The 22501-nt window shown below is 43.4% G+C and overlaps 1 protein-coding gene across 3 annotated transcripts in view; it reads left to right on the plus strand.

Moving 5' to 3' along the window:
- Positions 1-20760, plus strand: part of LOC126267032 (claspin-like) — a 166409-nt gene extending 145649 nt beyond the window's left edge. For all 3 annotated transcript variants that reach the window (XM_049971818.1, XM_049971819.1, XM_049971817.1), the window contains 3 exons: positions 2970-3167; positions 19805-19984; positions 20064-20760. In XM_049971818.1, coding sequence (XP_049827775.1) covers positions 2970-3167; positions 19805-19984; positions 20064-20177 — 492 coding nt within the window. In that variant the 3' untranslated portion in view covers positions 20178-20760. The remainder of the gene's footprint in view (positions 1-2969; positions 3168-19804; positions 19985-20063) is intronic.
- The last annotated feature ends 1741 nt before the right edge of the window (positions 20761-22501 follow it).

The following is a 22501-nucleotide window of genomic DNA, read 5'->3' on the forward strand; positions in this document are numbered from 1 at the left end:
CGTGAAGGAATCTTTTATGTGAGAGGTTAGGTTTCAGGCAGTCGACTGGCATTGTTAGTTGAAGAACGGAAATTCGTTCAGCACAATAACCAGCTACAATGTAATGTCCAGGATTGCCGAGTGAGTTTGTGGATTTTGAGAAGCATTTAGAAGGTGGGTTTTCAGGGGTTCGTTGGGGTGTGGAGGGAGGTGGATTTGGGGGAGATTAGAGGATGGGCTTAGGGAGTTCAGTAGGAATTGGAGGTTGCATTGGACGTCTGGGATAAGATCACTGTGGCAGAGCTTGTAGTTGGGGAATCAAACTGTTGCCAGAAGCCTTCTGTCAGATAGTCACTGTGATTCAGCATGACAGTGATAGAGCGTTTGTGTGCAGGGAGTATGGGTAAATCAGGATCTGTCTTGAGTCTGTGAATATATGTCCTTTCTTCACATGTGAGGTTTGTTTCTGGGAATTAACCTGGAGAAGGATGGAGACACCAAGCCGGAGGTAAAGAAATCCTGGAAGGTGAGCAGTGGGTGGTATGAACTGGTAGAGACAAGGTTCAACATTGGTATTAGGTTGGCAGGATTGATAATGAAGGAAATGTTTCCACTGTAGGACTGGAAGTGATAGAGTAGGTTTTTGATAAGGTCAACATTGTTTAACTAACCACTCCACCTAACATAACGCCTATCCCAGTCTACCTGAAGAACTGCAGCGCTGACTTTGTTTGTTTGTTTGTTTGTTTGTGTGTGTGTGTGTGTGTGTGTGTGTGTGTGTGTGTGGGAGGGGCAGGTTTCCTCTAACTACTGCATTTACTCGAATCTAAGCCGCACTTTTTTTCCGGTTTTTGTGATACAAAAAACCACCTGCAGCTTAGAATCGAGTGCAAAGTAAGCAGAAGTTATGAAAAATGTTGGTAGGTGCCGCCACAACTAACTTCTTCCGGCGAATATATGTAGTGCTACACAGGCATGCTTAGCAGGTACAAAGAAAAATACTGGGGCCAAAACCTCCGCGTCAATAGATAAATTAAAAGAAAAGCTGGAAGAATGTAAACATTATGCCTCGTGTTTGCTGCCTAATAAACTACGAAACTAGAGTCAGACAACAGCAAACATGGAAGAATATACATATCATGTCATGTTTATATTCGTATTATTCTTATGCTGAATAGTGACACAATCAGAAATGAAGCATTGCAACTGGCTAGATTTTTAAATTTAAGATGAATCTAATTTCTGTGCAGAATGTAATTACTAAAGAGGCATCTGCAAAAAATTTCAAACTGAGAAAATTTTTCGCTAAACTCTTGTTCAGAACATCTTCTATCATACGCAGCCTATTATTTGGTTCTTGTTGATCATTATCAAAGAAAGCAGCTGTGTAAGTAACAACAAATAGCTGTCTATTGCCATTGTTTTGCTTATGAGACAATTTCTCTCTTTTTTTATTGTAAGCGGCGGTAGTGTGCACAAAAGCAAGCCATGCCGCTAGCGGCGACAGGTCGTAAACACTCATTATCAGAGGGCGACAAACAATGCATGACACAGTAAAATACTGCATTTTCAGCTTAGAGTGACATAAACACGTATAACAAAGAGAACGGCACTTATCAGATCAAAGCAAAATAAGCAATCGATTCAAGCCAGACGAAGCATGTGAAAAAGGAAGGGTGCCAGTATAAATACGGACAGAGCACCTGGTACATACCAATGGCTAGTTGGTACAGCGTAACTGTTCAGCTTACAACTCGAACCAAACTACTGTAGCTGTATCGTCATCCATTCAACCTCAATTGTGTTTCGTGTTACAATAGACCAACTTTGTTTTGATTTGGAGGGGTGGTCTAAAACTTTTCTCTCACCTTGAATTTCAAGTCTCAAATTGAAGGAGCGGCTTAGATTTGGGAAATTTTTTTTCCTTTATTTCGAGTCTCATTTTGCAGGTGCTGCTAAGATTTGAGTGCAGCTTGGATTTGAGTGCAGCTTAGATTCGAGTAAATATGGTAGTCAAAGGATTTCTTCTTAAAGCTAGCAAAGTTTTCATTTTCTTTTGTGTCGCTTTTGGTACCTCTATGCTTCTGCTATTCAAGAGGCCTTATTTACTTTTAAAGTACTTATATTCTTCCAGGCTGTGAGTGTAGCTTGCCACTCAGTGAATGGTAATCTTTCAACCCTTAATAAAAAACTTTGCAATGTTAATATTTCTCATCATAATTCTGCATAAGAATCATGAGGCAGCAAATTTTCAGCGTGCCATGTTTTAGACAGTCATTCTCTTCAGTACTTCTTATTCAACAAATGTTCAGAAAAAGGAAAATTTGTTGAATATTGACTTAATTCTTTCTCATGAACAATGAGCGTATGGATGATTTCAGGTTTTAACATGCCAAACTCTGAGGCAGACGCAATTGGAATTTTTTATCACTGGAATATGGTTGACAATGATATACGGTTATCCACATAAAGTGTGCCTGTTTCCTAGATCAGCTTTCAGGCGCCCCCCCCCCCCCCCCCTCCCACAGTGAAGTGATGATACAAGTTGCTACTAATGGTTGGTCATCTGTCAAATAAGGACTTCAGACTCATCATCATCTTAGGAGGAGTCTTTGTGACAACAATGGCTTTGTTTGCTATCATCATTATCAACGTTACTTCATATTACATGCACTCACTTTCCCAGGGGTGAAAGTTACCAATTAACGAAGAAATTAGGCAGTTTACCTTGCATCCATCCAAACTTCTTTTTTCGTTAATTCATTTATTACATATATTCAAATCTTTTGTTTGGTACTTAAAAAGTAGCGTATATTTTAAATGGTGTATTCATGTTTCATGTTAAGAAAAGGAGATGGTGATAAATTGAAAATGATGTAGTAACTCCCAAAACAAATACATAGTGTACTGTGTCTTATAACAAATTGTGATAAATTTATCCACAGTTTCTTAGTTATGTAAATTATTTGCCACTGTTACCCTTTACATAGGAAAAAGCAGCTGCAGCAGGTAAAGACGACATAGAGTTTATTGAAGATGACAGCCAGTTACTAAAACTTGGGAAAGCAGCTCTTGAACGAATGCGAAGATCACTCTCGCAAGATATGTCAGAAAGTCAGTGTGTCCCTAGAAGATGCTCTGACAATTTGGATGTTTCTCCAAATCCGAAGCAACCTTTCCAGCTTCTGGTAAGTCCAGTATTTTTTGTGCATGCTGTTTGTGCCAACTTAGTATGCTATAGCATTTATAGTGTCTCCTATCACATGTTGCTTCAGTTCGTTACAATATGAATACAAGTGAGTGTTTTGAACTGATAGCATCATTTGGAAGCCAATTTGTGACTGTCATTGTAGCTTTCAGGATGTAGCAGTCATTATTTTTTTCTCATATCACTAGTAATGTTTTTTTTTTACACACACACATTGTGCATCCATTCACTGCCACTTTACAGTGTACATTTCCAACAGTGTGTTCCATGTACAATACTGTAGTCAGTGCTGAAGGTAGATACTTGCTTGACTGCAGTTTATTATATTAACTGAAATATTTCATTTCATGACATGCTTGCAGCAGTACAATCCTGAAATTATAAATGCTTTTTGTTAGACATTTCTTTAGTTTCATAATATTGCAATGTAGGCAACATGATCTAATTACCCAGCTAAACTTGATTCTCATTCATTAATTCTAACTTCCAAGCTCATCCTTGATTCTATTTTTCATCCCTTGATCAAGCACCAGACATCTAATATTGTCATATATGATCAGTTTTCAGGTTGTGTTGGAATATGAAGGGTTGTTTGTGAACTTATTTAAAAGTGGGAAGGGAGATGGGTCATGCCACTTCAGTGGAATAGCTTACTTACATATGCTACATTTGTGTAGAGAGGAAGAATGTTGGCTGAATACATTATTTGCTACTATTCATTACACCCAGTGTCAGTAGCTTTCTGCACAAACTGTAGTTCCCCAAAAACTTCTCAACATCATTTCAAGGGCTGTCAAAGAGACATCAGAGGGGATTGCTTTCCATATTACACTGACATTTTTTTTCCAACTTTCTCCCAAAGAAATGTATCTCTTCTGCAAGTTCAAACATTACTAGTGACCTTGGCAAATAATACATCATTATTTCATTACATCACCCTACCATCATCATCTTCATGCATTAAGCACTTCAGGTTGATGTAAATTCCAAGCTTGAACTTTCTAGTATCTCTTTAGTTTGCTCACTCTCCTCAACTCTCTAGGCTTATAGGCCTGCCAGTAGACCAATTTTAACAAAATTCCTGCTTGTGTCTGTGTATGTGCGGATGGATATGTGTGTGTGTGTGTGTGTGTGTGTGTGTGTGTGTGTGTGTGTGTGTGTGTGTGCGTGCGAGTGTATACCTGTTCTTTTTTCCCCTTAGGTAAGTCTTTCCGCTCCCGGGATTGGAATGACTCCTTACCCTCTCCCTTAAAACCCACATCCTTTCGTCTTTCCCTTGCCTTCCCTCTTTCCTGAAGAAGCAACCGTTGGTTGCGAAAGCTTGAATTTTGTGTGTATGTTTGTGTTTTCAAGCCTCTTCATCTCCCAGTACCTACTGCAACCTACATCCTTCTGAATCTGCTTAGTGTAGTCATCTCTTGGTCTCCCTCTACGATTTTTACCCTCCATGCTGCCCTTCAATACTAAATTGGTGATCCCTTGATGCCTCAGAACATGTCCTACCAACCGATCCCTTCTTCTGGTCAAGTTCTGCCACAAACTTCTCTTCTCCCCAATCCTATTCCATACTTCCTCATTAGTTATGTGATCTACCCATCTAAATCTTCAGCATTCTTCTGTAGCAACACATTTCGAAAGCTTCTATTCTCTTCTTGTCCAAACTAGTTATTGTCCATGCTTCCCTTCCATACATGGCTACACTCCAAACAAATACTTTCATAAACGACTTCCTGACACTTAAATCTATACTCGATGTTAACATATTTCTCTTCTTCAGAAACACTTTCCTTGCCATTGCCAGTCTACATTTTACATCCTCTCTACTTCAACAATCATCAGTTATTTTGCTCCCCAAATAGCAAAACTCCTTTACTACTTTAAGTGTCTCAGTTCCTAATCTTAGTCCCTCAGCATCACTCAACTTATCCCCCTGTGGGTTCGGGGGTAAGAATAGGCCCACAGTATTCCTGCCTGTCGTAAGAGGCGACTAAAAGGAGTCTCAAACGTTTTGGCCTTGTGAGATGGTCCCCTAAAGGGTTTGACCTCCATCCTTCTAAATATTCCGAAGAGCGAGCCGATTGGGGAAGGGCGCCTTACAAGGAGCGATGTGTCCATCATGCATTACCATCTCTAGCCAGGTTTGTCGTCATCGCTTAGCAGTCCCGCTCACCTACCATCTCTTGGGCGTGGATTTGTTCTTGGGTGCAGTTTATTGCAGTCTGCTATGCTGTGTCGCTTTATGCGCCAACGACGATATTGGACTACATCACCTGAAATCCAGCACGGTAGCCAGTCCGTTGTGGTGGGGCCGCCATGTACCCTGTTGGTTGTAGCCCCCTGACTACACAGGGATCGCTCTGCTGATGCCAGCGCCGTTAACTCCCCACGTATGCCAAGGAGTAGATGCCTATCTCCTTGGGGCATTGGGACTCCTGGCAATGGCCATCCTGCCAGGTGGTCATTGCTGAGGCTGGGTGGCGCCCGTGGGGAGGGCCCTTGGTAGGAGTAGGTGGCATCAGGGCAGATGACCCGCAGTGAAGCGTGGTACATCATCTCTTGCTGGCGGCCAGCCGCCAGCAGTCTCTAAGCGTTCCAGGGCTCAATACAACGCAACTACATATGACCCCAAATCGTTCCCCTCCCTGGCTACACCATGGGAGGAACGAAAGACTAAGGATGCCAGCGAACCATACTCGCCCCGCTACCTGGTGTGTACGAGAGCTGATGGTGAATCCTTTACATCCATGAAGCCTCAGTTCTTCGTCGAGCACTTAGAGGACATGTTCGGGGAGGTGGAGGGCTTGTCCAAAATGCGCTCGGGCTCGGTTTTGATCAAATCGGCGTCTTCCGCCCGGTCCCGCCGGTTACTCGATTGTAACAAGCTGGGGGATGTTCCGGTTACAATCACGCCCCATAAGAGTCTTAATATGGTCCAGGGCATAATATTCCATCGGGACCTTCTATTGCAGTCCGATGTCGAGCTTCGCGCCAATTTAGAGCGGCGAGGTGTTCACTTCGTCCGGCGCGTACATCGTGGTCCAAGGGATAAGCAGGTTGCCACCGGTGCCTTCATCTTGGCCTTCGAGGGTGATACTTTACCTGAGAAGGTCAAGGTGATGGTCTATCGTTGTGACGTCAAGCCATATATCCCTCCCCCGATGCGGTGCTTTAAGTGCTGGAAGTTTGGGCATATGTCTTCCCGCTGTACTTCCAGCCTCACATGTCGAGATTGTCGACGCCCATCACATCCCAATACTCCATGTGCTCCGCCTCCCATCTGTGTAAACTGCGGAGAGCACCACTCGCCTTGCTCGCCGGACTGCAGGATCTTCCAGAAAGAGCGCAAAATCATGGAGTATAAGACCCTGGACCGCCTGACATACACTGAGGCCAGGCAGAAGTTCGAACGCCTCCATCCTGTTCGAATGACTGCCTCTTACGCCGCGGCCACTACTGTTATGGCCCCATTAGCTCTCCCTCAGACTGCCACCTCTCAGAGCCGGAATGCTACACCTGCCCCCTTGATGGTGGGGGGGCACTTCACTCCCTGCTGCTCCTGCACTACCTGCCTCAGGAGCAGCAACCCCCCAACCATCGGGGACATCAGTCCCCACTTCTAAGCTGGGGAAGCCTCAAACTTCCCCGGCTCGAATAGCATGGAAAGGGTCCCTTGGGTCCCTTCCTTCCCAGGTTTCCGCCTCTGGGAAGGGTGACGTCAGCCAATGGAAGAAAAGCAGACCAGCGGCTGGTCGCAGGGCTTCCCGCTCCTCCTCCGTCCCGGAGACTGACTCGCTGGAGCCCTCCCAGCCAATGAAACCCAAGGACCAGAGAGACAAGACGAAGAAGAAGACCTCTAAGGCCAAGGAACACGCGGTGGCATCCACCCCACTGCTCCCTACAGGCCCTGCGTCCGAGGATAAGGTGGAGATCCGGGCGTCCGCTGAGGACCTGGATCTCGCCGGACCCTCAGACACCATGGAAGCAGATTGTACTGGTCCTCCATCGGTGGCAGCAGGTGACCTAGTGGCGTGATCTGCCTCCTCGGTCCCTTCACGCCTTTTTCAGACATGGACAAAGCGATACTCCAGTGGAACTGCAGCGCTTTTTTCCACCACCTTGCTGAGCTTCGCCAACTCATCAGCAGTCACCCTTTCCTCTGCATTGCCCTACAGGAAACTTGGTTTCCGGCAATGCGGACCCCTGCCCTACATGGGTATCGGGGTTATTACAAGAACCGGGCAGCTTATGAGAGGGTATCTGGTGGAGTCTGCGTCTACATCCTTAACTCTGTCTACAGCGAATGTGTACCTCTTCACACACCTTTAGAGGCTGTCGCTGTAAGGATGTGGACGCCTCAGCCTATTACTGTCTGCAGTTTGTATCTTCCGCCAGATGGTGATGTCTCGCGTCATGTGTTGGCTGCATTGATAGCACAACTGCCTCCTCCTTTTGTGTTACTGGGCGACCTTAACGCCCATAACCCCCTGTGGGGTAGCGCCGCGATTACTGGCCGGGGTAGAGATGTCGAGACTCTTCTCTCACAGCTTGACCTCTGCCTCTTAAACATGGGAGAGCCGACACATTTCAGCGTAGTCCATGGCACATTTTCGGCCATCGACCTTTCTATCTGCAGCCCCGGACTTTCACCATCCATCCACTGGAGTGTCCATGACGACTTATGTGGTAGTGACCATTTCCCCATCTTTCTGTCACTACCACAGCGTCACTCTTCTGAACGCCCCTCCAGATGGGCTCTGAATAAGGCTGATTGGGGCTTGTTCTCCTCTCTCGCCACTATCGCACCTCCTTCCCATGACACCATTGATGGGGTGGTTCAGTCGGTCACCACCGGCATCGTTTCTGCGGCGGCATCTGCGATTCCCTGTTCATCCGGGTCCCCTCGGCGGAGGACTGTGCCTTGGTGGGCGCCCGAGATCGCAGAGGCGATTACAGATCGCCGGCGGGCTCTTCAACGCCATAAGCGGCACCCGTCCTTGGAGAACCTCATCGTTTTTAAACAGCTCCGTGCCCGTGCCCGACGCCTTATTCGCCAATGGAAGCAGGAGTGCTGGGAACGGTATGTTTCCACCATTGGCGTCCGTACCTCTGCATCGCAGGTTTGGGCTAAGATCAGGTGACTCCATGGCTATCGGCCACCTGTCTCTGTCCCTGGGCTTTCGCTGAATGGGGTGGTGTGTCCTGACTCCGACACGATTGCGGACCGGTTAGCAGCGCATTTTGCTCAGTGTTCCGCATCTACGAATTACCCACTGGCCTTCCGCTCCCGGAAAGAGCGGTTGGAAAGTTGGAGGCTTTCCTTTCACACGCGCCACGCGGAGTCGTACAATGCTCCTTTCAGCGACTGGGAATTCCAGAGTGCACTATCTGCTTGCCCTGATACGGCTCCTGGGCCAGACCGCATCCACAGCCAGATGCTGAAACACCTCTCTGTGAATTGCCAGCGACGCCTCCTAGATGTTTTCAACCGCATCTGGGTTGAGGGTGTGTTCCCGTCTCAATGGCGAGAAAGCATCGTCCTCCCCGTGTTAAAACCTGGCAAAAACCCGCTGGAGGTGGACAGCTACCGCCCCATAAGCCTCACCAACGTTCTTTGCAAGTTGCTAGAACGTATGGTGAGCCGGAGGTTGAGTTGGCTCCTCGAGTCTCGAGGCCTTCTGGCTCCGTCTCAGGGTGGGTTCCGTAAAGGCCGCTCTGCCGTCGATAATCTGGTCTCCCTAGAGTCTGCCATCCGTACAGCCTTTGCACGCCGCCAACATCTGGTTGCCGTCTTCTTCGACATGCGGAAGGCGTACGATACGACTTGGCGATATCACATCCTGGCCACACTTCATGGGTGGGGTCTTAGGGGCCCGCTCCCGATTTTTATTCAGAATTTTCTGTCGTATCGTTCCTTCCGCGTGCAAGTTGCTGCTTCCCATAGTTCCTCCCAGGTCCAGGAGAACGGGGTCCCACAGGGGTCTGTCCTCAGTGTCTCCCTGTTTTTAATTGCGATCAATGGGCTCGCTGAGGCGGTGGGATCGTCCGTCGCAGCTTCGTTGTATGCAGATGACTTCTGCCTCTACTACAGCTCCGCTGGCATTGCAGTTGCTGAGCGCCAGCTGCAGGGCGCTATCCGCAAGGTGCAGTCGTGGGCTGTAGCGCACGGCTTCCAGTTTTCGGCCGCTAAGACCTGCGTTATGCATTTCTGCCGGCGTCGCACGGTTCACCCTGAGCCACGCCTTTACCTTGACGGTGAACCTCTTGCTGTGGTAGAGACGCATCGGTTCTTGGGACTGGTATTTGATGCCCGGTTGACTTGGCTGCCTCATATTAGGCAGCTTAAACAAACATGCTGGCGGCATTTAAACGCTCTCCGTTGCCTTAGCCACACCGGATGGGGTGCCGATCGGTCCACCCTCCTCCGGCTGTATCAAGCGCTGATCCAGTGCCGCCTTGATTATGGGTGTGTGGCTTATGGTTCGGCATCGCCATCAGCATTGCAATTGCTGGATCCCATACATCACTGCGGGATCCGACTCGCCACAGGAGCATTTCGGACAAGCCCTGTTGACAGCTTACTTGTGGAGGCTGGTGTTCCTCCATTGCGGATCCGGCGCGACCAACTTCTGGCCGCTTATGCTGCCCACGTTTGTAGCTTGCCAGGGCATCCCAACTACCGTCTCCTGTTCCCGCACTCGATCGTCCATCTTCCAGACAGGTGGCCCCGGTCAGGGTGTACGATCGCAGTTCGCATCCGGGCTCTACTGTGTGGGATTGAGTTTTTTCCTCTCCCGCCTGTTTTCCAGGCCAATCTCCGTCTGCCCCCTTGGTGTGTGCGCCGACCATGCATTCGGCTGGATTTGGCACAGGGTCCGAAAGACTCGGTCCCTCCTCCGGCCCTCCGCCGCCGCTTTGTTTCTCTCCTTGCCGAGTTTCCCGGATCTGCCGTGGCCTATACCGACGGTTCGATGGTCTCTGGTCGCACTGGTTCCGCTCTTACTCTAGAGGATCATTGTGAGCAACGGTCGCTGGCACCCGGGAACAGTGTATACACTGCCGAGTTGGTTGCCATCTATCGCGCCCTAGAGTATATCCGCTCCCGCTCAGGTGAGTCCTTTGTCATCTGTAGTGACTCCCTGAGTGGTTTACGAGCTCTTGACCAGTGCTTTCCTCGTTCCCGTCTGGTGATGGCCATCCACGAGTCGCTCCATGCTCTTGCCCGTTGCGGCCGCTCCGTGGTCTTTGTTTGGACCCCAGGTCATGTCGGCACCCCGGGCAATGAGCGGGTTGACACGCTGGCTAAACAGGCAGTGAGTTCACCGGCTCTGGAACTCGGCCTTATGGAGTGTGATCTCCTGTCGCTTTTGCGCCAGAAAGTGCTTGGTGCCTGGGGTGACGAGTGGCGCACCCTGCCCACGCCCAACAAACTTCGGGCGGTGAAGGAGACGACCGGTGTGTGGCGCTCCTCCATGCGGGCCTCTCGGAAGGACTCTGTCGTCCTCTGCCGGCTGCGCGTTGGCCACACGTGGCTGACGCACGGCCATTTGTTGCGCCGGGCGGACCCACCGCTATGTCGCTGCGGGGCAGCTCTGACGGTGGTCCACATTTTGGTGGACTGCCCGCTTTTAACAGGACTCAGGCAGACGTTTGCGCTGCCTGATACCCTCCCTGCCCTTTTCTGTGATGACGTTGCTATGGCGGACCTCGTGTTGAGTTTTATTCGGGCAGGGGGTTTTTATCGTATGATTTGAGTGTTTGTCCTTTTATTTCCTGTATTGACTTGGGCCTTTGGCCTGTGGTTTTAAACTGTGGGTTTTAATGTCATTTGGTGGTTGGCTTTTCCTTATTTTCATGGTCGTCCAACCACCTTCACACTCGGTGTGATTTTAGTTCCGTTTGTCTGGTCTTTGTCTGTCTTTCTTGTATTGTGTCATCCCTTGTCTCAGTTCTCCGTTTTTAACGACTGACAGTTTTTATTTCGTGTGATTTTATCGTGGAACAAGGGACCGATGACCTTAGCAGTCTGGTCCCTTCAAACCCACACCCAACCAATCACTCAACTTAATTCGACTACATTCCATTATCCTCGTTTTGCTTTTGTTGATTTTCATCTTATATCCTCCTTTCAAGAAGCTATCCATTCCATTCAGCTGCTCTTCAAAGTCCTTTGCTGTCTCTGACAGAATTACGATATCATCGGCGAACCTCCAAGTTTTTATTTCTTCCCCATGGATTTTAATACCTACTCCGAATTTTTCTTTTGTTTCCTTCACTGCTTGCTCAATATACAGATTGAATAACATCAGGGAGAGACTACTGTCTTACTCCCTTCCCAACCACTGCTTCCCTTTCGTGTCCCTCGATTATTACAACTGCCATCTGGTTTCTGTACAAATTGTAAATAGCCGTTTGCTCCCTGTATTTTACCCCTGCCACCTTCAGAATTTGAAAGAGAGTATTCCAGTCAACATTGTCAAATGCTTTCTCTAAGTCCACAAATGCTGGGAACGTAGGTTTGCCCTTCCTTAATCTAGCTTCTAAGATAAGTCGTAAGGTCAGTATTGCCTCACGTGTTCCAACATTTCTACGGAATCTTCCCCGAGGTTGGCTTCTACCAGTTTATCCATTCGTCTGTAAAGAATTCGCGTTAGTATTTTGCAGCTGTGGCTTATTAAACTGGTAGTTCGGTAATTTTCACATCTGTCAACACCTGCTATCTTTGGAATTGGATTATTATATTCTTCTTGAAGTCTGGGGGTATTTCGCCTGTTTCATACATCTTGCTCACCAGATGGTAGAGTTTTGTCAGGACTGGCTCTCCCAAGGCCATCAATAGTTCCAATGGAATGTTGTCTACTCTAGGGGCCTTGTTTCGACTCAGGTCTTTCAGTGCTCTGTCAAACTCTTCACGCAGTATCGTATCTCCCATTTCATCTTCATCTTCATCTACATCCTCTTCCATTTCCATAATATTGTCCTCAAGTACATTGCCCTTGTATAGACCCACGTTTCTGCTTTTTCTTCTTTGCTTAGGACTGGGTTTCCATCTGAGCTCTTGATGTTCATACAAGTGGTTCTCTTATCTCCAAAGGTCTCTTTAATTTTCCTGTAGGCAGTATCTATCTTATCCCTGGTGAGATAAGCCTCTACATCCTTACATTTGTCCTCTAGTCATCCCTGCTTAGCCATTTTTGCACTTCCTCTCGATCTCATTTTTGAGACGTTTGTATTCCTTTTTGCCTGCTTCATTTACTGCATTTTTATATTTTCTCCTTTCATCAATTAAATTCAATATTTCTTCTGTTACCCAAGGATTTCTACTAGCCCTCGTCTTTTTGCGTACTTGATCCTCTGCTGCCTTCACTACTTCATCCCTCAAAGCTACCCATTCTTCTTCTACTGTATTTCTTTTCCCCATTCCTGTCAATTGCTCCCTTATGCTCTCCCTGAAACTCTGTACAACCTCTGGTTCTTTTAGTTTATACAGGTCCCATCTCCTTAAATTTCCACCTTTTTGCAGTTTCTTCAGTTTTAATCTACAGTTCATAACCAATAGATTGTGATCAGAGTCCGCATCTGCCCCTGGAAATGTCTTACAATTTAAAACCTGGTTCCTAAATCTCTGTCTTACCATTATATAATTTATCTGATACAAAGATGATGTAATGTACCAAATGATAGCATTGGTATGTTGATAGACTCACAACTAAACACACACACACACACAAAATTCAAGCTTTCGCAACCAAAGGTTGCTTCATCAGGAAAGAGGGAAGGAGAGGGAAAGACGAAAGGATGTGGGTCTTCGTGGCAAACGAATCTGCTCCAGTCCGGAATCCCTGAACCATTGCACCAACAACCTGAAGCTTTCGCATCCCGCAGCTACCCTCCTGACCTGGTACAGAAGCAAATAACCGATGCCACTTCCTCATCCTCTCAAACCCAGAACCTCCCACAGAAGAACCCTAAAAGTGCCCCACTTGTGACAGGATACTTTCTGGGACTGGATCAGACTCTGAATGTGGCTCTCCAGCAGGGATACGACTTCCTCAAATCCTGCCCTGAAATGAGAGCCATCCTTCACGAAATCCTCCTCACTCCACCAAGAGGTTCATCTCTATGAAATTCCCAAACCACCTTCAGCCTATTTGGTTGCTGTCGCCTGAAGCTGGGACAACAGCAGCACAAGGGTTGTGTTCTGGTTGGCAAGTAGCTCAGGACTCAGCACACCCCCTCATCCTCCTCCACCAGAGGAAGAGATAGCGAATCCATCTTTGTAGAGAGTGACTACCCTGCCTCCTCCCTGCTCTCATCGGAAAGCAATGGCGGTTCCATCGGGAGACATAGCCATCATGGTGTTTGCATGGAGGAAGTGGCATGTGGCGTCAGATATGTCCAGTGCCCATGTCCATGAACAGACTGTCTGAAGTGAATTTATAAGGATGACAAAAGTATGAATAGAAATAATGTGCCCAGAGAGCTGGCAGTGGTCCAAGAACACCTTGGAAAGAATATGGTAACTTATGTGTAGAGGGTGTAAGAGCATTGGAGTAATTATAATGTTGTGCATGGAGAGTGTATAAAAGTGCGAGAGCACTTGAAGAATAGAATGTTGCAAACGGACGTACATGAGTGCAAGAGTACTTGAAAAATAAGATTATTATGCCCAAGGGGCATATATACATGGGAGAGAATTGGGAAAGTAGAAACATTGCACATGGATGGTGTAGATGAGGGTGCGAGCACTTGAGAATGAGGAAAGTGGGACTAGAGCCTGAAAAATTGCAGGAAAAAGGGCTATGAGGCTGGACTGCGAGACTGGGAAGAGGTTGGGCTGCTTGAGGCCACTCAATGACATTGGCAAGGAACATAGTGTGACAGCATCAAAGGTCCGTAAATACTGAAGTAGAGTTCCAGACGCAGAGTAGAGAGGTTCTGTTGAGTTGAAGCTGAGCCAGACGAGGCAAACTATGGCAGAGCCATTTGGAGCCTGTCAATTGTGGAGGCATTTCGGGGAAGGTGGCAGGGTCTCTTTGAAGTTGCAGTGTTGCTGTATATTATCCCCATCCACAGTGCTGGTTTTATGTGATGCTGCATCTGTTGCATGTCATGCAATAGACATAGAAACTAGGGAATCACATCAGTGTCAGTGATGAACGTATTACAAAGAAAATCGGAAGGCAGTACAAGAAGTCGTGGAAAGTTGCTTACAGGCCCTGCCCACATGTGGAGTAGCTGTCACTAATGATGGTACGAAATTTGAGATCTAGGAAACTATTGTCATTGGTGGGACAAAACATGGGAGCCTTTGCTTATGGTGGGATGGATCTGGAAGTGGCAGTGCTAGAGTTGGTGACTGCCGTGGACCTGATGAATGTGATTCTATGTCACTAAATGATGTGGAACAAATGTGGAGAGGTGGCAGTGAAGCCAGTGATAGCACTGGAGCTGAAAATACATGTAGCTTTGTGCTGGTGCCAATGAAAAATCTGCTTTTGTTATCAGTAGTCGAAATTGCCCAATGCCGGTTTGACATTGAAAAACTTGGTGCCCAGGTAGACTGTGAATAAAAAATTTGTTGGAATGAACAGCAAATTTAAATTCTCCTCCTGTGGAGTGTAATTACAAAGCATGAGAAATAATCTTAATTGTGTTTGAAGTGAATAAGAGAAAATAAGTCCACTGGACTCTCAGCTATGGAACGTTGAGTCACAATTATTAGAGTTAGTGCACTGTAACACTACAGTTCTGGAAAGGCATGTTGTAGAGGCCACATCTCATTGTAGCACAGCAGGGCCTGCTGGCATCTCCACATAGTGTAGAGGGAGAAGATCTGTTGTTGGTAGACTGTGGCATTGGAGAACAGGCTGCTGAAGTTTCCAGGAGAATCTGATTTATGGACCACAGAGCGATCAGCATAATTGCCCTGAGCTCAATGTGAACTGCTATTATGTGGTTGTGGTGCTCCAGCATAAATCTGTCCTAGCACACGGATAAGACAACCTGCTTGCAGGCATGTGGCACTGCTGTGGTAAAATATAGCCTAAAATTGCAGCATCGTGCTATTGGACACATGCACTATTGTCGGTGAGCTAGTGCCTCTTGTGATGCCTTCCAAATATTCTGAGGACAGCAAATGATCCTATTTGGTTCTTTTCAGAATATTTACACACATAAGCAACAAGCACAGATGGCTGGCAGGTGCTATTGCCTGATACCAGCCGATGCCACCTGAAGCTGGGCCATCCGTGCGATGTGGGGATGTAACTGGGACAGGACACAGCAAATGTATCCTAAAATGTGTTTGAACACAAAATCGACATAAAAGCAAACAAAAAGCATGAAACAAAGAACTTGGAGGTCATCTAACACCTATGAAGCAAGAGACAGTAATAAAGGTTTCAAGAATGATCAATTGTTCAAGTGATACTGCTACTGTCATCTGTGAAGCCTACAGGTCTCAGATGATCCCAGGGGCTGTAAAAATACACCCAAAAACACAAATAATCATTATAACTGATGTGACTGAAGCTGTCCTAAACTAAATGTTGCTTTGAACACCACAGTGATTTACTGTGCATAGTCCAATGGAGGTGGTGTACCATTGCTTTCCTAATACCTTTGAACTTATTTAACAGCCAGTTAATGAAGTAAGCAAGAAAAAACCCCTAGAATGACAGAATTCTACCTCAGACTGTCATATTTGTGATTTTACATTTGGCCAACAAACCATACCAAACTGATTTAGAAAGTATAACGTGCTTCTGATGGAAGAATTTGTAAGTTATGTAAATTGTGATTCTTATTTTTTGAGGCACACAATGATTTACACTAAATAAAGTTGCAACTCAGTGAGACCTGATACAAAACATAAAAGTTTTTCACTTTGTTATTTACCTGGTCAAACTGTTCATCTACTTTGTTGTAACATTACATATAAGGCTACAAATACAAATGAAAACTGAACAGGCTTCCAAAGTGCTTAGGCGTCTCGGAGCAGTCCCACTGTTGAATTTCTGTTGTAGCACTATAATAATAATAATAATAATAATAATAATAATCAATAATCAAACAACAAGTACAACAAATACAGGAACAAAATAATTTGCAATAAGAAGAAGAAGAAAATACAGTCATGGACTCACACATCCCAGAGCAAACAAACAAAGAACAACACGTATCAATTAAACAATCAGAGGAAAACAAAATCTTAAGACTGCCACCAGAACAAGTACAAATAGAACACGAAGTGACACACATGTTAGATATAGAAGAAAAATTTCAGCTGACATATATAGAATACAAAGACACAAATACAGACATTAGACCATTCTTGCATAGACTGCCAAATAACCCACAAGTCGAAACAACAATAAAAACTATCAACACAATCATACACAACAAAATAAATGAAAACACAACTATGGAAGAGTTACAACTACTGGTTTATATAGGAGCACTCACTACACTAAATATACACACTAGGCAGAGATCAGAACCAACCAACACACAGAAGAAACCCACAAAACCAGCATGGCAACACAGGCTACAGATCAGAATAGAAAAACTGAGAAAAGACATTGGACAGCTAACACAATTTATAAGACATCAAATGTCAGATAAAAACGAAAAAGGTTAGGTAAAATCTCACAACAAGAAGCGATAGAGCAATTAGATGAAATGAAGCAGAAATTTCAAGCATTGGCCAAAAGACTTAGAAGATACAAAAAAAGTGAAAATAGAAGGAAACAAAACCAAACATTCAACACAAACCAAAAGAAATTTTACCAGACAATAGATAACACACACACATTAAAATAGACAATCCACCAAACATAACAGACATGGAACACTTCTAGAACAACATATGGTCAAACCCGGTACAACATAACAGGCATGCACGGTAGATAGAAGCAGAAACAGACATATACAAGATGATACCACAAACGCCTGAAGTGATAATTTTGCAACATGAAGTCACCAAAGCAATTAATTCTACTCATAACTGGAAAGCCCCTGGAAAAGATAAAATAGCAAATTTCTGGCTAAAGAAGTTCACCTCAACACATTCACATCAAACTAAATTATTTAACAGTTACATTGCAGACCCATACACATTCCCTGATACACTTACAAATGGAATAACTTATATGAAACCTAAAGATCAAGCAGACACAGCAAACCCAGCTAAATACCGCCCCATAACATGCCTACCAACAATATACAAAATATTAACTTCAGTCATTACACAGAAATTAATGACACATACAACACAGAACAAAATTATAAATGAAGAACAAAAAGGCTGTTGCAAAGGAGCACGAGGGTGTAAAGAGCAACTCATAATAGATGCAGAGGTAACATATCAAGCTAAAACTAAACAAAGGTCGCTACACTACGCATACATTGATTACCGAAAAGCTTTTGATAGTGTACCCCACTCATGGTTACTACAAATATTGGAAATATACAAAGTAGATCCTAAATTGATACAGTTCCTAAACATAATAATGAAAAATTGGAAAACCACACTTAATATCCAAACAAATTCAAATAATATCACATCACAGCCAATACAGATTAAGTGTGGAATATACCAAGGAGACTTATTAAGTCCTCTCTGGTTCTGCCTTGCTCTGAACCCACTATCCAACATGCTAAATAATACAAATTATGGATACAATATTACTGGAACATACCCACACAAAATCACACATTTGCTATACATGGATGATCTAAAACTACTGGCAGCAACAAATCAACAACTCGACTAATTACTAAAGATAACAGAAGTATTCAGCAATGATATAAATATGGCTTTTGGAACAGACAAATGTAAGAAAAATAGCATAGTCAAGGGAAAACACACTAAACAAGAAGATTACATATTGGATAACCACAGCGACTGCATAGAAGCGATGGAAAAAACATATGCCTATAAATATATAGGATACAGACAAAAAATAGGAATAGATAATACAAATAGTAAAGAAGAACTAAAAGAAAAATATAGACAAAGACTAACAAAAATACTGAAAACAGAATTGATAGCAAGAAACAAAAACAAAAGCTATAAATACTTATGCTATACCAGTATTGACCTACTCATTTAGAGTAGTGAAATGGAGTAACACAGACCTAGCAGCACTCCAGTACACTTACACGATCACAATGCCACAAATATAGAATACATCACATACATTCAGCAACAGAAAGATTCACATTAAGCAGAAAGGAAGGAGGAAGGGGATTTATCGACATAAAAAACCTACATTATGGACAGGTAGGCAATTTAAGAAAATTCTTTCTAGAACGAGCAGAAACTAGCAAAATACACAAAACAATCACTCATATAAATACATCGGCTACACCACTGCAATTTCATAACCACTTCTACAACCCTTTAGATCACATAACATCAACAGATACGAAGAAAGTAAATTGGAAAAAGAAAACACTACATGGCAAGCACCTGTATCATCTAACACAGCCACACATCGATCAAGACGCATCCAGCACATGGCTAAGAAAAGGCAATATATACAGTGAGACGGAAGGATTCATGATTGCAATACAGGATCAAACAATAAACACCAGATATTACAGCAAGCATATTATTAAAGATCCCAATACCACAACAGATAAATGCAGACTTTGCAAACAACAAATAGAAACAGTAGATCACATCACAAGTGGATGTACAATACTAGCAAATACAGAATACCCCAGAAGACATGACAATGTAGGAAAGCTTGCCTTACAACATAAACTTATAAAACAACACGTGCCCACATACAAGTGTGCACCACAAAATGTACTGGAGAATGATGAATACAAATGATACTGGAACAGAACCATTATAACTGATAAAACAACACCACATAACAAACCTGACATCCTAGTCACCAATAAAAAGAAGAAATTAACACAACTAATCGAAATATCCATACCCAATACAACAAATATGCAAAAGAAAACGGTAGAAAAAATTGAAAAATACATCCAACTGGCTGAGGAAGTCAAGGATATGTGGCATCAGGATAAAGTTGACATTATACCAATTATACTACCAACTACAGGAGTCATACCACACAATATCCACCAGTACATCAATGCAATACAGCTACATCCAAACTTATATATACAACTACAGAAATCCGTAATTATTGATACATGTTCAATTACCCGAAAGTTCCTAAATGCAATATAACATATACCGTACAGTTAAAAGGAAGTCACGCTTGATCAAGGTCCGCGTCACTTTCTACTTTTGACCAGACATGACGTCTGAGATAAGAAAGAAATAATAATAATAATTTTAATGAGAATAAAATATTGTGTGAAAATACAACAACTCACTAGAAAGAACTGTTCAGTGAATACACACTAAATGCTTTTGATTGTTGTAATTTTGCTTTTGAAATTAAGGTAAAGGGGGTAACTGCAGTGAACTAAATTAAATATTTCTTCTCCTTTTGGATTTGTTTCAGCACAAAGATGATTTTCTCATTTTAGTTTCTTTGTGTGATAGAACTTAACAATCAAACCAAGTTATGAATATTATCTACCATTTTCTGCTCCTTACAGTGTCAGTTCTAACTTAATTCAATATTTCAGACAAAACGTGGATCGTTCCTTGCTCGTAGTGAAAGCTCACTAGCAAGGATAGCACAGCTGACTGACGGCACCAGTATAACATCCACTGTCATCACAACCAAGAATTCTCGCAATTTTGTATTCGCCACACTTAGCCCTGAGAAAGCCGAGCAAAAAGAGGAAGTAACAGTTACTCAAAAGGTAAGGATTGATCATTACTTGTCTTCTTTTGCATTACTGCCAATAAACTTCATATAATGTAATTTAAAATCTTTTCCAGGTCCAGAAACGAAAAAGCAATGGAGCAACTCCTTTCCTGGTCAAGAAACTGAAAATGTCTGAAGGGAAAGACAGAAACAGTGCAAAATGTTTATTTGATCATCTAGAACACTGACAAAATAAGAGCCTATATTTTATCATTTGACCACTGTACATGTTGTAAATAAGAGTAAGTAATGAAAGGAGTGACGGGAACCATTCACTGTACAATTGAGCAGTCGACAGTCTCAGATTCCACCACTAAGCTTCCAGACACTGGACTGATGGGCTTAAAAAAAAAGTGATACACAGCTGTACTGTTTCAGTACTGCAGCTCAGCTGGGCTTTTGAGGTTGCAGTGCTGCAAAAATGTTATTTTGTGTGGGTGGAAGTAGGTGGGTTTGAGGTAGGACGTTACCTAAAAGGTTTACAACTATTTCAATCGTGTTTGCGTCTCTAACTGCTCAGTGCTTCAACCACATGACTAGTGGTTGCCTTTAATGCTCCCATTATTTTTATTCCATCCAGTATCGTGTAAATACCTGTAAATTATTTTTGTACATAACAGTATAATACTGGCATTACATGATCCCTGTACTATGAGCTTTAAGGATCTTTATACAGTGTGGAACAGAAGTTATATTTTTTCAGAGTCCTCATAATCAAACTGAAGTTATATATGTATATTATAAATAAATTCCATGACATTGTCAGCTGCATTCTGTATTTTATTGTTATCATATCATCTAACGAGAAATTACACATCTGTAATGTGATTTCCTTAAAAATAATAATTCTTTATATTTTAATATGATATTACATAGGTGTAACAGAAACAAGTTCTGAAATTATTACACAAAGCTATGAAGAATTACCATATCACATTGTGGGTTCTCTCTCTTTTTAAGTGGTGACAAACAGTTGTAGTGATGGTTAACTAGGAATATGTTGACTGAAATGTGGGGAAAATAAAAGATGCAACCCTATTCAGACACATGTCAACATAACACAGCTAAGCATCTGTAAGTAATGCTGCTGTGGTCCTACAGGTGTTTTTTTGTGGAAGTTGGCTTCGTTGCATTAATGTATTAGATACCTTCTCAACCATAATATTACAACATGCAGTGGGATTACATTTAGTCACAATGTGTAACCTACAGCTTCATTCTCATGTATCCTAGTATTCAGAAAATACTTCTGCAACTGCAGAAGTATTCACTGGACAATGATGTTTGCCGGATGGTCTATGGAGAATTTCCAGGACTGGAACTGATCAGAAGTTTCATTCTCTGATCACACATCAGATCCACATCCTTCAGAATTGCATGGCAGTCAGCATCAAATGCCCTGTCTAGGGAAAATACCAGAACAGCCAAGAGTATTCTCACATGTTGATCAGGCAGCTTATACTGGATTGGTCAAGGGATCTGGTGAACTTCTGATTAAGTTGGAGTTTCCGATTAGTGCACTCCCTCTGGTTTATCCCCAGTACTGCTGTTAAGTGACTAGCAAGTTTGGAGCCAGCCAGAGGAAACCTAGCAGGTGATCATTTGATTGGAGCAGAGCCGGGCATCAGAAGAGGAGTTACTGGTGAATGTGTTTTAAACAAAAAATAAAAGTAAAGAGTCACTCTCAACTGATGGAAAAGAGTGATTAGACTTTCACAAAGTGCATTGTACACTTATGTGCCACACAGAGCAGAATATTCTTTGAGAATGGTACTGCATTTTTAATCACAAAATACGTTTAGATGGAGGCAAGTGGTATGACTCCATTTTTATGGAGACTGCAATTCAAAGGTCTGGGTTTTGATACCTCTGAAGTGCTCACATAGCAGTAATTTTTCTGTCCAAAAGCATCAAAAAATTAAGATGAAAACAAAAAGGAGTCTAGCTATTTGCACTTCTTATATTTCTTGTCCAACTCGAACAAGTCAAAACCCCATAATAAATGAACAAATCCTCTGACTGGAAAATCCATTCCATTACCAGCACTAGTATGTGCTACTTTCAACTCTTTGTGTTTTTTTTCTTCAAAATATTAAAAAGAATATCTTAAAAAGTAGTTTTGAGTAAACGAGTCAAGTATAAAAATTACTCTGGTCTTTGACATAACTGATTCCTGACTTTCAACGACTGTCAACAGCTATTTGTAGCTACCTTGTGAGGCCTTTTGCCTGACAACCTAATTATTCATCCATGTCCCTTTACCATGAAATATGTCTGTATAGAGCTTCAAACTCATTGGAAAACTACAAGCATGTTATTTCCAAGATAAGAAACTACTAAAACTTAGTAAAGTGGCATACGGTCTAGAACCTCTTAGTTTCTGCATGGCGATCAATGTCCCAACAGATGAAGGGCATAGACTCTGTTCTCATTTTGTGAATGGACTGGTGCTCATGAATGACCTCCCAAAGAATAAGTTGGAGTACTGTTTGTTCTGAACTGTTGAATCTAA

Source organism: Schistocerca gregaria, chromosome 4 (assembly GCF_023897955.1).
Source record: "Schistocerca gregaria isolate iqSchGreg1 chromosome 4, iqSchGreg1.2, whole genome shotgun sequence".
Lineage (NCBI taxonomy): Eukaryota > Metazoa > Arthropoda > Insecta > Orthoptera > Acrididae > Schistocerca > Schistocerca gregaria.